General features: G+C 44.9%; 1 protein-coding gene across 1 annotated transcript; it reads left to right on the forward strand.

The window, feature by feature from the left end:
• Positions 1-7,536: 7,536 nt before the first annotated feature.
• LOC146358116 (olfactory receptor 5I1-like) lies at positions 7,537-8,475 on the forward strand. The gene has a single exon (XM_084829187.1). The coding sequence runs from the start codon at positions 7,537-7,539 to the stop codon at positions 8,473-8,475; it is 939 nt and encodes a 312-aa protein (XP_084685313.1).
• Positions 8,476-13,936: the final 5,461 nt, after the last annotated feature.

The following is a 13,936-nucleotide window of genomic DNA, read 5'->3' on the forward strand; positions in this document are numbered from 1 at the left end:
TTTTGGCAGAGGTTGTGGGCCGCCTTCGGACTTCCCGCCACCCTGCCATTCCCGATTTGGGCCCCGTAAACCTTTGGCCTTTGGGCAGCCAATGAAGGCATGTTGTCCCCCACAAATGGAGCATGGATTCTTGAAGCAGATGCCCTTGGAGTCAAACTCCCAGCAGAGCGCGCGGTGTTGAACTGCCTATCCCGCCCCAGCCTTAGGGGCTGAGGTGGGCGTCAGCTTAGCTAAGATGTGCCCACTATCTGACATATCACCAAAACCTGGCCTGGCAGGAGTCATAAACTGCAGCCAAAGATCCTGATCCTTGGCGTCCCAGCACAGTTTGGGGTCAAATGCGGCCCGCATACAAGAAGATTCGTCGTAGGCCAGCCAAGCTCCACCTTCGTATTCGGTATAGGCCCTATATATGCTTACACCTGCTAGGGTGTAAAATGGCCAACCCATCTCTGCTGCAAAGGGGAACCACCCACATGGCAGGAGCTGGTTCCAACTGGTCAGTGGTGCAATGGGAGACGAACGGCTGCCGCAAAAAGCGGCAAAAGCGGCCAGCAGTCGAGGAAACCTCCCCTACACACACTGTGCTGGCCCGGCTGCGCTGCCACCAAAATGCGGCCCTGAAGGAGAGGCGCGGAGTGGGCAGGCATAAACTCCCCCCACAGAGTAAGAGGATCGCAGAGGGGCAGGGGCAGGCCCAGAGAATCCCCCCTCCCCAAAGCAGGCGATGGCCTGCCAGCCAAAAAAAACCTAGTGGGTCAGGGGTGCATGGAAGGGGGCGCGGGCAAAGCCTCGCGCTTGAGCTGCAGGGGGGGCGCAAACCCCTGTTGCCGAGGCCTCCTCGCCCCACAGACACCGCTGCTGCCAGTGAATCCCCCCACCCAAAGCAGGTGCCAGCCTGCGAGCCGTGGGAACCCTGGTGGGTTAGGGGCGCAGGGAAGGAGGCGTGGGCGAAGCTTCGTGCTCATGCCTTGGGGGAGCAAACCACTGTTGCCAATGCCACCGCTGCCACCGCCAAACATCGTTGCCGCCTCCTCCCCGATGCCTTCTCCTCCCCAATGCCTTCGCCGTCGAGGACCGAGGATGCTGAAGCAGGAATGAAGAAGAGGCTGGGGGCAGCGCAGCCTAAATAGCAGCCGGCTCCACCCCACCCATCGCTGACGCAAGGAGCGAAGGCCAATGGCCTTCGTCCTTGCCCCATCTTCCCTCCCCCCCCCCGCAACAGCCCCCTACCGCAGCCAGGCAAGCCGGGCGTGGGGTGAGGGCACTTCTGTGATAGATCTCAGGACCTCTGACAAAGAATTCTTAGTATCCCCGTGAAACCACAAGATTCATTGGGGAAAGTCTGTAATACCAGTTTAAATTTGTCATGTGGACATAAGGTATGATGAAGCCATTATGTGCCTTTATTTTTGTTCACTTTTAAAATATAACATATATCATTATGGGAGTAGAGGTTGGGCTATTCCAACCCAATGATTCTTGACTGTAAGATTTATAGATTTTTCATGAGTGTATTTTGCCTGAGACATATCTGGTCAGAGCATTTGGCTTGTTAATAGTCCTGGAAAAGTTGTCCAGGACCTCCCTTTGGTTAGGGAGATTAGCTGATGGCTCTCAATAGCTGGAGGCCACGGTGGTTTAGTGGTTAAGACGATGATCTGCAGACCGGAAGGTCGGCAGGTCAGCAGTTCGAGACCCAAGTGCTGCGTGACGAAGTGAGCTCCCGTCTTCAGTCCCAGTTCCTGCCAACCTAGCAGTTCGAAAGCAAGAAATTGCAAGTAGATAAATAGGTACCGCCTCAGCGGGACAGGTAACAGCGTTCCGTGCACCTCGGTGTTCAGTCATGCCGGCCACATGACCACGGAAGTGTCTTCGGACAGCGCTGGCTCTTCGGCTTAGAAACGGGGATGAGCACTGCACCCTAGAGTCGGACACGACTGGTTGGGGACACCTTTACCTTTACCTCAATAGCTGGCTTTAACAATGGCTAAAGAAATGGCCAGAAACTGTTCTGGAAGGGTAGAGCCACTTTGGAGAAGGAAGCAGGTCTTTCTTTCCCTCATAGAATCATAGAATAGTAGGGTTGGAAGGGGCCTATAAGATCATCAAGTCCAACCCCTGCTCAATGCAGGAATCTAAGTCAAAGCATCCCTGACAAATGGCTGTCCAGCTTCATCTTGAATGCCTCCAGTGTGGGAGAGCCCACCACCTCCCTAGAGAATTGGTTCCATTGTTGTATTGCTCTAACAGTAGGAAGTTTTTCCTGACGTTCAGCCGGAATTTGGCTTCCTGTAACTTGAGCCCATTATTCCGTGTCCTGCACTCCGGGATGATCAAGAAGAGATCCTGGCCTTCTTTTCTATGACAGCCTTCCAAGTACTTGAAGAGCGCTATCCTATCTCCCCTCAGTCTTCTCTTCTCAAGGCTAAACATGCCCAGTTCTTTCAGTGTCTCCTCACAGGGCTTTGTTTCCAGCCCCCTGTTCATCTTTGTTGCCTTCCTCTGCACCCTCTCCAGCTTGTCTGCATCCTTCATCTTCCTTCCACCTTTGGCTGGGGGTGATGTAATCAAGCTTGTGTGTGAAGAAACTGCAGCTTGGAGAGAGGGAGACTAAGGATGGACAGAGCTGAGTCGATTCTGGAAGTATCTCGGGATGCTGGCCGTTTCCTAGAACTCTAACGTGGGAGCATTGAACTTTGGGCATCTGCTGGAGGGTTTCATGCTGCACTTCCACCTAGGCTCAACCTGTATATTTGTGAACAAACACAAATATTACAAAACACCAGCAAGCCTCCAATGACTACCTTCCAAAGGAAATCAAACCCAGGTAAGTGATGCACCCTAGAAACCTCTTGCCGCTCAGAGGAGTGCTTTGGAGTTTTAAATATGCATTGCATTGTATCTCCTTAGCCATGGAATATCAGAGGTCTTGCACTACATGTATTTGCACTACAAGATTAAAAACCATTGTACAGATCCACTTTGGAACCTGCTGAACAGAGGAAACCAACACATTGCTAGGCACACAAATGCCTGTCAGTTTGACATTCCATTGTACGGTTGTGCTCACTTCACACCAGTGCTGGAGAACTTTTTTCAGCCTTAAGACCAAACTGCAAATTGGGAAAGCTCTCATTCTACACGTGGGTGGGGCCAAAGGCAGAGTGGGTGGGGCCAGATGTGATTATTACCATTTTAAGCCTACTCAGAAGTAAGCAGGACAAGCCTTCTGCGTGTCTACTCAGACTTACGCAGGACTGAATCGCTCAGCAGCACTTTCAAGAAGCATCCCAAATATCTATGCTGAGGTAAGCAGGTCTCTGCTGCCTGCCAAATGCACACCTCAGCTCTGTACAGCAGCTCTCTTGCCTGCCAAATGCACAACTCCATTCTGTGCAACGGGGCTCTTGCCTGCAAAAGGCACACCGAAATACTATGCAACAGCTCTCCTGCCTGAAAAATACACACCTCAATTATATGCAACAGGTCTCCTGTCTGTAAAATGCACGCCGCAATGCACACTGCATCTGGCCATGGGCTGAAGGTTCCCCATCCCTGCTTTACACAGTGGGCCTGTTCACACGATCACCGGGGGGCGGGGGGATAAGCCACAGTGAGTTATTTCCCCTGATGTGCGTGCTAGTCACATGCCAGGAGGATTAACATAATTACCCTTGGTAATGAGGCTTCCTGTGTCGTGGGAACCCAGCCAGGTAGGCTTTTTGCCATGGGTAACAAGCTACTCAAAACCCATGGGCTATTGTAGGGTTCTGAATGGCTTCTTACCCACAGCAACAACCTACCCTGGCCTGGTTTGTATGACACAACAAGCCATGCTGCCGAGGGTAATTATGCTAATCCCCCCCCCGCATTCTACCGCTACACACAGGGTGGTTAACAAGCAAGGGTGGCTTATTAACCATCCTGCGATAGTATGAACTGGGTCAGTGACCTTGTTCACATGATCACTGCAGCCCACTGTGGCTTATTAGCCATGGTGGGTTGCAGCACCTGCAGGCACTACGTTGACAATCCAAGCCCCCCCTGCCATGGCTCTTGTTATGTACAAACCCAGCAAGGGTCAGTTGCTGGGCTGGTTCACAAGCCACCCAGAACCCATGGGCTACTGTAGGGTTATGGGTGGCTTGTCAACCATCCCAACAACCCACCCTCACCAGGTTCACATGTAATGAGAAGCTACAGTGCACCCTCGCTGCACCCCAAATATTCAAAATAGCCACCACCACAATGAGAACCCCCAGGGGAAAATTCACCCATGGCGGCTTCTCGTTACATACTATTGTTTGTTTGTTTGTTTATTACATTTCTATACCACCTCATAGCCGAAGCTCTCTGGGCTGTTTACAAAAGTTAGAACATCAAATACAATATAAAAATTTTGAAAGCCATTTACATAAAAGCTCACAGACAATATACACAAACAACATATAGCTAAAAACAACTTTGAACATATGAACCGGTGTGACTTGATTCAAAACAGGGAGGGAATTGTCCAATCCGCCTCATTGGAAGAAGGAGAGCTTGACTGCAAGGGCAGCTGAGCATGTGTGTGCAATAAGGAAGACTGGCAAAAAATCAGCCAACAACTTTGCATAAATGTCTGCAGTTAGAGTGTAATCTCACCTTCAATCATTGGGGCTTAACATAGATTTCCTACTATGGTTCATAGAAAGAGCTTCATTTAAAGTATCATTAAAATACTTCCACAAAATGCTCAAAACTGTCAAAAAACTGCCATGCAGTCAGTACTCCTGAGATCTTGTGCAGCATCCTTGAGAGGTTATGTCCCGAGGGCTAAAAAGGTGTGTATATAGCATTTTCTCTGCATAGCAGCAATTTGTGAATTCAGAGAAGGAAAGTAACGGAGCCAAAGGTATGTGGAAGGAGCTTGCCTTCTTGTTCAGAGGACTAGAACAATTTTATTTTCTAGATTAATGGGATAAAACAGGGTTCCGTTGTAGGAAGAGCAGCAGCACTTACGCCCCATCTGAATATGAACTCACGGTCTTAGTGCACTTGCAGTCTCTTTGCAATGTGCATATTAAACAATTGATATGCAGGCTGAGATTATGGTAAGTGAACTTTGGAACAGTATCCCAAATACCAATCCTCTGCATGTCAATGCTCAAGTAAGCAGGTTTACTTCCTGCCTACATTTGGGGGTTGGAGGAATAGCAGTCCATCAAATGAAGCAGAAGAGCATTTTTCAGATGGAGGGCTCCTTCGCGCCAGGTTTTTATCCTGCCATTGAGATTGCTCGCTGTGATCATCCCAGGCATCTCCTGCACTAAATGCCTTTGTTCTGTTTTTAAATAGATAATGAACTATCAAGTTACCCCATTACTGTGTTCTGCTTCAGTTCCCTCCATCAAAAGAGGAAAAGCGGCAAGAAGAGGAGCAAGATCAATGAAAGATAAGGGAGGACTCAGCTACAGGGGAGAAGGGGGGGAAGAAGTGTGCATAAAGGGAGTCAGTTGTGATCCTGCATTCAAAATGGAAGCAGAAAGCCCCGTTTTAAATGCAGGATTTTAGGCTGGTGTAGAGATGCCCATAGTGTTGTGCTGAAATCTGTCCTCCAATTTCCTGAAAACTTTCTTCCCCTGCAAAAGAAGCTGGGGGCAGGGGGTTGCCTCATTTTCAGGGTGCATTAGAATTTCCTTTATATTACTTTTTCTGATGTTTTTGAGTTTACCGTATCATTGTGAGGTGACTGAGGATGCTGTGTGTGTGTATGTCTTCTTTCTATTACACATTTCTCCATCGCTCTGCAGCCTCCCCAGCTGCCCACACATCCTGATCTGAAAAAGCCCAATGGGAGGAATTGCCTCAGGACATCTTCCTCTGGGGACTTGGGGTATAATTAAATCCCAAGACGCTGCAGATCACCACACAGTGGAATGTATAATGAAAGACAGGACACTCACACACACCCCTTGGCCCCCTCATATAACCAAGGTAAGTTCAAGAACCCTGCACTGAAATTTCTGTCTCCTTTTAAAACAACAACAACAACAAATTCTGAAAGCAGTTTCTTTTCTATCAAATTCCATAAGCATAGTTAGAAAAATGTAGAAGAAATTTCCCACATAGCACTTCGGAGAGATGCACCGGGCTTGTCTCAGCTGCTGCAAAATATAGAAAATAACAAGACTTTCCTGGGTCAGACCTACAGTTTATGAATGCCTCTGACTGAGCTGCAGTGGATGGGTGGGGAATTTAACAACACTGGGCAACTGTAGTTGCCTATCACTTCCAATCACTTCCAGTTCCCAATAGTCTGAGGAAAGCCCCAAATCACTATATGCCCATCTTGACTAACAGACTTAAAATGGCTGTCCTCCCTTTATATGCCTAGTCATATCGATGTGGAATGTCATTGGTGATCAACTAGGGATGCAAACCTATGCACAGTTAGTTGTGAGTAAGCCCCAGTTGAACTCAATCAGACTTGCATCTGATTAAATTTGCATCAGATTGGGACACCCTTTTCACGTGATGTGAAGAAGTTAATAGAAGCTCCTAGTAAAGCTTGTCAGGCAAATCACTGCACTGTAAGGCAGGGGTAGGCAGCCTGAGGTAGTATCCACTGTCAGCCCTACATACAGTATACCCATTGAAATGAGTGGAATTTTTTAGTCATGACTAACGGAAGTCTCATTCATGTCAGTGGGTCTACTCTACATAGGACTAACATTGGATACTACCCCCAGTGCCCTGCAGATGTTTTAGGTTGCAACTCTCATAATCCCCAATTATTGGCTATGCTGGCTAGAGTTTATAGGAGTTGTAGTCCAAAATATCTGGAGAGTTCCAGGTTTCCTACTTCTAATGAAGGGGACCTCCATGAACTTCTTTTGTTCTGTTGTGGTGGCTAAAAAAAAAAATCACAATGTGATGCAAGCACTGCTTTAAATGCCCCATTTAACATTTATTACTTTAATCCATTTTTATTTCAAATAGAAGAGGGGAAATAATGGTTGGAGGAAGAGAACTATTTGCAGTTGAAAATATTCAACCATTCCACTTAGGACATCAAAAAGAAGAATTCACTGAGGTGGATGAAAGTGAGAAAGGAGGGCAGACTCCACCATGATTGCTTTAAACATTATCCTAGCAGCTGAGTTCACTGGAGAGTTGTGATGAATGGTTTAATAAGTGAATAGTGCATAAATTAACCTAGATAGACAGATAGATATAGATATGTTGATGAAAGGAAAGTGTAGAAACAATGGTCTATATCATTTCCTGATACAGTTTGGTAGATAAGGCTTCAGTAGCTGATTTATACCAGCTGAGCATTGGTTCACAGGACCTCCTAGAAGTGCTTGTTTCTAATTCTGCTGTGCTGCACCTTCGGATTTGCCCCGGCCATTGCTTCACTGTCATAGCTGCTGATCAGTTTTTCTGTGCCTGCTTTATTAAAAGGCCTGTTACTGTTCTCTCTTCCCAAAGCCCACTGAGGTCTACCGTCCAGCTTCTGCCTCCCTCCAGTAAATCACATATTGGGAAGAGATGCCAGATGGCAATGAAACCACTGTGACCCACTTTGTTCTCTTGGGGTTTGCCAGCAGCCCAGGAATTCAGGTTGTCCTCTTTGTGATCTTTCTGATACTCTATGGCATGGTTCTATTGGGGAACATTGGGCTGATGGCTCTGATCAGAATCAGCCCCCAGCTCCACACCCCAATGTACTTCTTCCTCAGCAATTTATCATTGGTTGATCTCTGCTATTGCTCAGTGATTGTCCCAAAGATGCTGGCCAACTTCTTGGCACAGAAAAAGGGCATTTCCTATGCTGGCTGTGGGCTGCAGTTTTACTTCTTCTGCACCTTTGCTGACACGGAGTCTTTCATCCTTGCCACGATGGCGTATGACCGGTATATAGCCATCTGCAACCCACTGCTTTATACGGCTGTCATGTCTCCAAGGGTCTGCATCCTGCTGGTTGCAATATCTTACCTTGGTGGTACACTGAGTGCCCTTGTTCACACATGCTTTGCCTTCAGGCTGTCCTTCTGTGGCCCAAATGTCATCAACCACTTCTTCTGTGACCTTCCGCTGCTTCTGAAGCTCTCATGCTCAGACACATCCCTCAATGAGCTCCTGCTCTACACTTATGGTAGCTCAGTAGAAATCATGTCCTCAATCATCATCATCATCTCCTACATCCTCATTGTCATCTCTGTCCTGAAGATGCGCTCTGCTGCAGCAAGGAGTAAGACGTTCTCCACCTGTGCCTCCCACTTGACCTCCGTCATCATCTATGAGGGAACTCTCCTCTTCATCTATTCCCGCCCCAGCTCCTGGTACTCTCCCACTTCTGACAAATACATCTCTGTCTTCTACACTATTTTCGTCCCTGTGCTGAACCCCCTAATTTACAGCCTGAGGAACAAAGATGTGAAAGATGCCTTGCGGAGAACAATAGGCACTAAAATCTTTGCTCATTGACTCTCAGGAGATTCATAATTGAGGAAGGATGGAAGGAGGTAGGAAAAAACCACACTGAAATGTCACATCTATCAAAAAGTCACATATATCAAAAAGAGGAAAAATAAAGGAGCAAATCGTTTTGGCTGGTTATCAAATCTAGATAGATGTGCAGTTCTTTTTAAAAACAGGGTCACGGAAGCATGGATTCTGCCAGGAGAACAGTAGCCTCGAGTCTGTTCTAGAAGTAGTGTCATCTAGTAGGATTAGTGTTTGCCTCAACAGTAATAATCAGTTCAAGGAATGCACCTCACTTTCATGTTGTGTTGAAACATCTAGGACAACAAAAGAAACATGTGACAGGCAATGTGGAAGCCATCTTTTTCTCAAGGTGTGGTGTAAGATACAGTTATTGATCAGATCAGTAAAATGCCAGCCTGTTGAATAGACCACATGGAGAATCTATGTAAAAGGGAAAGGAGAATGGTGACAACCCTGAATCAGGAGTGAGAGCTAATTCAGCACACTATACTTATATTTCCAAAGGGACTTTATTATTCTAAGCCAGCCTTCCCCAACCTGGTGCCTTCTAGATTTTAGGACTACAATGCCCATCATACCTAATCATTGGCCATACTAGCTGGAGCTGATGGGAGTTGCAGTCCAAAATACCTGGGAAGCTCCAGCTTGGGGAAGACTGCATCTAAGCAGTGTTATTGAACTTTCAGAAGGAGGAAGGGAGTTGAATGTCAGGTATGCTGATCCTACACTCCTGAAACCACTCACAAACTCCTTAGGGACTGCGCTGATCCTGCATTGGTGCTAACCCTAAAAGAAGGCTGGGTTCTAGCAGGATCAAGAACAAAAAAAGTTACAAGAAGGGGGATTAAATTATGATACTGCCTCGTCCTTGTGGTACTCTCCACCCATGTCATGTGAGTGCTACAGGATTTAATCAGCCATGGAGGAATCTTCTGCCTCAGCTCAGCATAAGAGACTACTGAAAGATTGATGTAACCCACCTTGGAGCCTTCTAACTGGGGAAAGGAAAGATTAGAACTGACTAAATAAATACTCCAATGAAATACTGCATATAATTCTAGTATCAAATGTTCTGATCCCCTTGAACAGAAGGGCTGAAACAAGAATACAGGACAATTAACAATTGTATTTGTGGAATGTAATATTGAAGTGGATTGTCATTACTTCATACATAATAAGGCTAAAAATAGTCAATAGTTTTAATTGTTTCATTCTATCTATCTGCCACCAGAATGATCATCAGATCATTGCAGAAACAGGCTCATAAGGTCCTTCAAACAGAAAACCCTAACAACATGTGGCGATCAGGAACACTGAAAATAACTTTTTCTAACAGCACAACTCTACTCGGAAGTAAGCCTCATGGAATTCAACCAACCAAACTTACTCCCAGATATATGGTATAAGGTTACAGCCTAAGGGCAGTATCCAAGGTGTCATTCTGCAAACTCAAATAACGCTACCAGAGTTCTGCCAAATCTTTCCATTGTGCAAGTGTTTGCACATTATGTGCAAGTGGTTGCACAAGTGGTTGTGCAAATGTAACTTTAGTTGGATTCTCTTCTTGCTCATAGTGCAAAACCTGATTTCTGCTAGCGCAATATCATTTGTGCTAGTGGAATGACACAGTTGGATACTGCCCACAGACACTGATAGGGTAGGTTACTACTTTTAATTGTTAATTCTTAGAAATCTGTATCTCATGTAAGCAAAAAGGGACTTTAAAGCAATGATGGAGCTCCTGATATTCTCCAAGACATAGTGACCATAGGGAAGTCAGGATAATGTTTCATGTACCATCTGTTGCAGAAAAGACATAATCTCAGCCATGCTCACTAGAAATGGTTTGCCATTTAAATGGAATAAAATGTTTGATCTGAATTACTGATGAAATATGTATTGGTTGTTGTAAATGTGGGGTAGCTGGGTTTTTAGAGTAGAAACATGAACCTAAAAGTTGGGGAATGGCCTTTAAAGCTGTAATCCTATAACACATTTCAATGGAGCTTACTTTTGAATAGACATATATAGGATTGCACCGTAAAATTCTTAAGGACATTGAACACAGCAAAAAGAGAATTACTGGACTTACTGTATTTCACTGTGCTGAGATTTAATCAATTAACATGTGTCAGCTAAAACCCAGACTAATTATTTGTTGTTGTTTTTCAATGGATGAGAGTCCTGGTTGTGACCTTGGGTAGGTGTATTTCTGGTCCAGTTGCAAGTTCTTATACGTAACTTGTCTGAACTTTCTGTATAGCACAGTGAGATCCTTATCTGAGCTGGGAACATTAAGTATTACAGGAAAACCAGGGAATACCCAGCTTACCCAAGAGAGAACTGTATGTTCACATCTTCTCACACCAGTGATGGAGGCTAATGCTTGTAATTCCCAGCAGCAGTTAGAGACATAGAGGTTGTTTTAGACAGTAGTCTCCAATACTCCTCAGAAGGGCTTATTAAATCACTGAATAATATGTACTACTGGAAAGAAGAATGTGTTTCTCAATTAGTGAGGAGAAACATGGAAGAATGTCACTAGTCCTAGTTGTCAGGAGCGCCCTAGTGGCCTCTTTCACTACACTCCAATAGCCAACTCAAGACACAGATGAAAGGATTCTTTTTTAAGGCTTTAATCCTTTTACAACTTAATGACTCTTTCAGATGCTAATCACCAGCAACTAAGCAATAAACAGCAGAGTAGCCTATGCTCCGGGTAGGTAGTTAGTCCCCGTTTGAAGGAGAATCACTTGAACACCCTGAACTTATGGGCTAGGGAGAGATCCTCCCTCTTTCCCTTGGGTCCATGGGACGTGGCCGTTGCTTGCGCACCAAACGGGCACTACGCCTCCTTTCCGCGCCCTCCATCGCTCGTCGCTCCCTGCGTCTGCGTCGAGCAAGCCCCCCTCCCACACTCTCTCACTGCCCAGGTCACTATCTATCTCAGGAATGCCGGCAGGAGGAATCTCTGCCAGCTGCTGTGCCTGTGAGGGATGAGCTGGCTCCTCTCCCACGGATTGCTGATCCTCCTCAGAATCAGAACTGCTCTGAGGTTCTATCGGCTCAGTTTCCACCCTGACACTAGTAAGCAAAGATAGGTCTGGTCAATGTGACGCCTGAGAAACCATGAGACAACAAATACAGGTCTGCAATATTTTTGATTACTGTATCCAAACTACAACTGCCCGATGCTTGATGACTCAGGCTATCACTACATGAATGATCAAATCACTTAATGCTACTGTACATGCTGTACTCTACATTCACCGCTTAAGAGAAAGGTCATGACTGATTGACTTGGCCCAGGCACCTTCATCTATATTGCACAGAGCATGGAAGAAGTGAACACTGCTAATTAAAGTGGTATTGTCGGTGTTGTGGACACATATGTCTTCTAGCCAAAACTGAGATGATGTAGTCCTTATGGCAGTATCCTTGTTCCTAGCAGACAACTACTCTGTACCTAATGTTATGTAGGTGTGTTAGGCTGTAGAACATGGCATTAATGTACACCAAGTCACAACGAATGTGATCCAGTGTGCTGCTGTTAAATGTAATGCTGTTAAAACTAATGATGTATTTCCCAATAAGTGTGTCCCAGAACCTCTGTATTCCTCCAGCAGAAAGGTCAAATAAATTATGTGGTCCAGAATAACATATTTCATGCGGAAAAGCATGATTGGAGGGTTTCTTAAAAACAAGGCACTTACTAAATAAGATACATGGTCAAGAATGATAGAATTCACATACTGTTATCCATGCTCTTGTAACCTCTCATTTGGATTACTGCAGTGCATTATATATGAGACTGCCTTTGAAAATGGTCCAGAAACTTCAGCTGCTCCAAAATTGTTAACATGGATTGGTTGATATGAACATAATATACTAGTGTTTGATGATCTGAACTGGCTTCCAGTCTGTTTCAAACCCATTTCAAAGTGCTGGTATTAACCCAAAAATCCCTGAAGGATGATCTCCTTCCATATACACCTGCCTGGATGCTAAGATCATCCTCAGACACCCTTCTCTTGGTGCCCCTGCCAAATGAGGTGAAATGGGTGTCTACTAAGGACAGGGCCTTTTCAGTTGTGACACCCCAGTTGTGGAATGCCCTCCCCAGAGAGACTTGCCTGGCACCTATGTTGTGGTCTTTTTGGTGCCAGGTGAAGACCCTATTTTCCCAGGCTTTTTAGTCCTTCAGTTTTAAAAATTGTGTTAGTGCATTTTTAGATCTTTGCACTGCTGCTGGCTTTTATCTTGGTTCTTACCCTGGTTTTATTCTGTTTAAAACACATGTAGTTATTTTTTTTTAATTTGTCTTTTTTTAATTATGTTTTACAATGTTATTGTATGGTGTGGTTTTAAGTTTGTTTTGTGAACTGGCCAGAGAGTTTCGGCTAATGGGCAGTATGTTCCACCTTGTTTGTTTGACGTTGGTGGGTTGGGAGACATAAAAGTAACAATAAGAATAAAAGTCAGGATGAAGGGATATGTAGTTGTACTTATAAATAAATGCTCTACTACACACAGTGATGCCATGTGAGTAAGAAAGCACTCCAGAACTGGAAGCCTGTGGTACAAAATCAGACATCCAAAAAGAAAGCGGACAAAGCACAAATCTTGTGAAAACTGATATGACAATAGCATGACCAGAAGGGAATGTTGTGGCCAACACTGTGAAATGTGACATAACCAACCACGAGCCATTTGGGTGTCTGTCCGTCCGTCCGTCCATCCTTCCTTTCAGTGTCTGTTCTATCACAGCTTTCCTCAATCATTACTTATATGCCAATACTAGAATCATTTTTAGAACCACCATCTTAACCCATCACCAGTATCTTTGTAATTGCCTTGAGCAATGATTTCATATCTCACAAGAGAAATTATTATCGGATAGCCATGAAACACATAGAGGACAAACACAGCTGACTTCTTTCTGCTTCCTGGATTGTCTCATTGGATTTGTTGAGAAAGCAAACAAAGGACAATTTATGGTGCTTTGACACTCTGGCAGAATCCCTAAGAGTTGCCATTGATTGGTGAGGTGGTAACTGCCATTGACAGGGACCATACAGACATGTGTATAGATGTAATATGAGAGGTGGATAGCTACTGTACAAAAGTCAGGAAAGCTTAGATGTCTTACGTGCAAACAGCTCCCAATTAAAAAGGGCACAACAACATAGCCGGAACTTTAATAATTAGTAAATACAACTCTCTCTCTCTATATATATATATATAGTGGCTGGGTGACCAGTCAGATGGGCGATTAATAAATTTAATAAATAAATAAATAAATATATATATATATATATATATATATATATATATACACACACACACATACATACATACATACATATACATATATGCATATATGCATGAATGATCTGGGGTATTCAGGTACATCAGGGATGGTGTCCCAGGTGGTACCAAA

Source organism: Heloderma suspectum, chromosome 1, assembly GCF_057233095.1.
Source record: "Heloderma suspectum isolate Gila_16-S chromosome 1, 16-S_ref, whole genome shotgun sequence".
Taxonomy (NCBI): domain Eukaryota; kingdom Metazoa; phylum Chordata; class Lepidosauria; order Squamata; family Helodermatidae; genus Heloderma; species Heloderma suspectum.

Bases quoted from the DNA above. Each gene is read 5' to 3' on its own strand.
- LOC146358116 (XM_084829187.1), top strand. From the start codon at position 7,537: ATGCCAGATGGCAATGAAACCACTGTGACCCACTTTGTTCTCTTGGGG.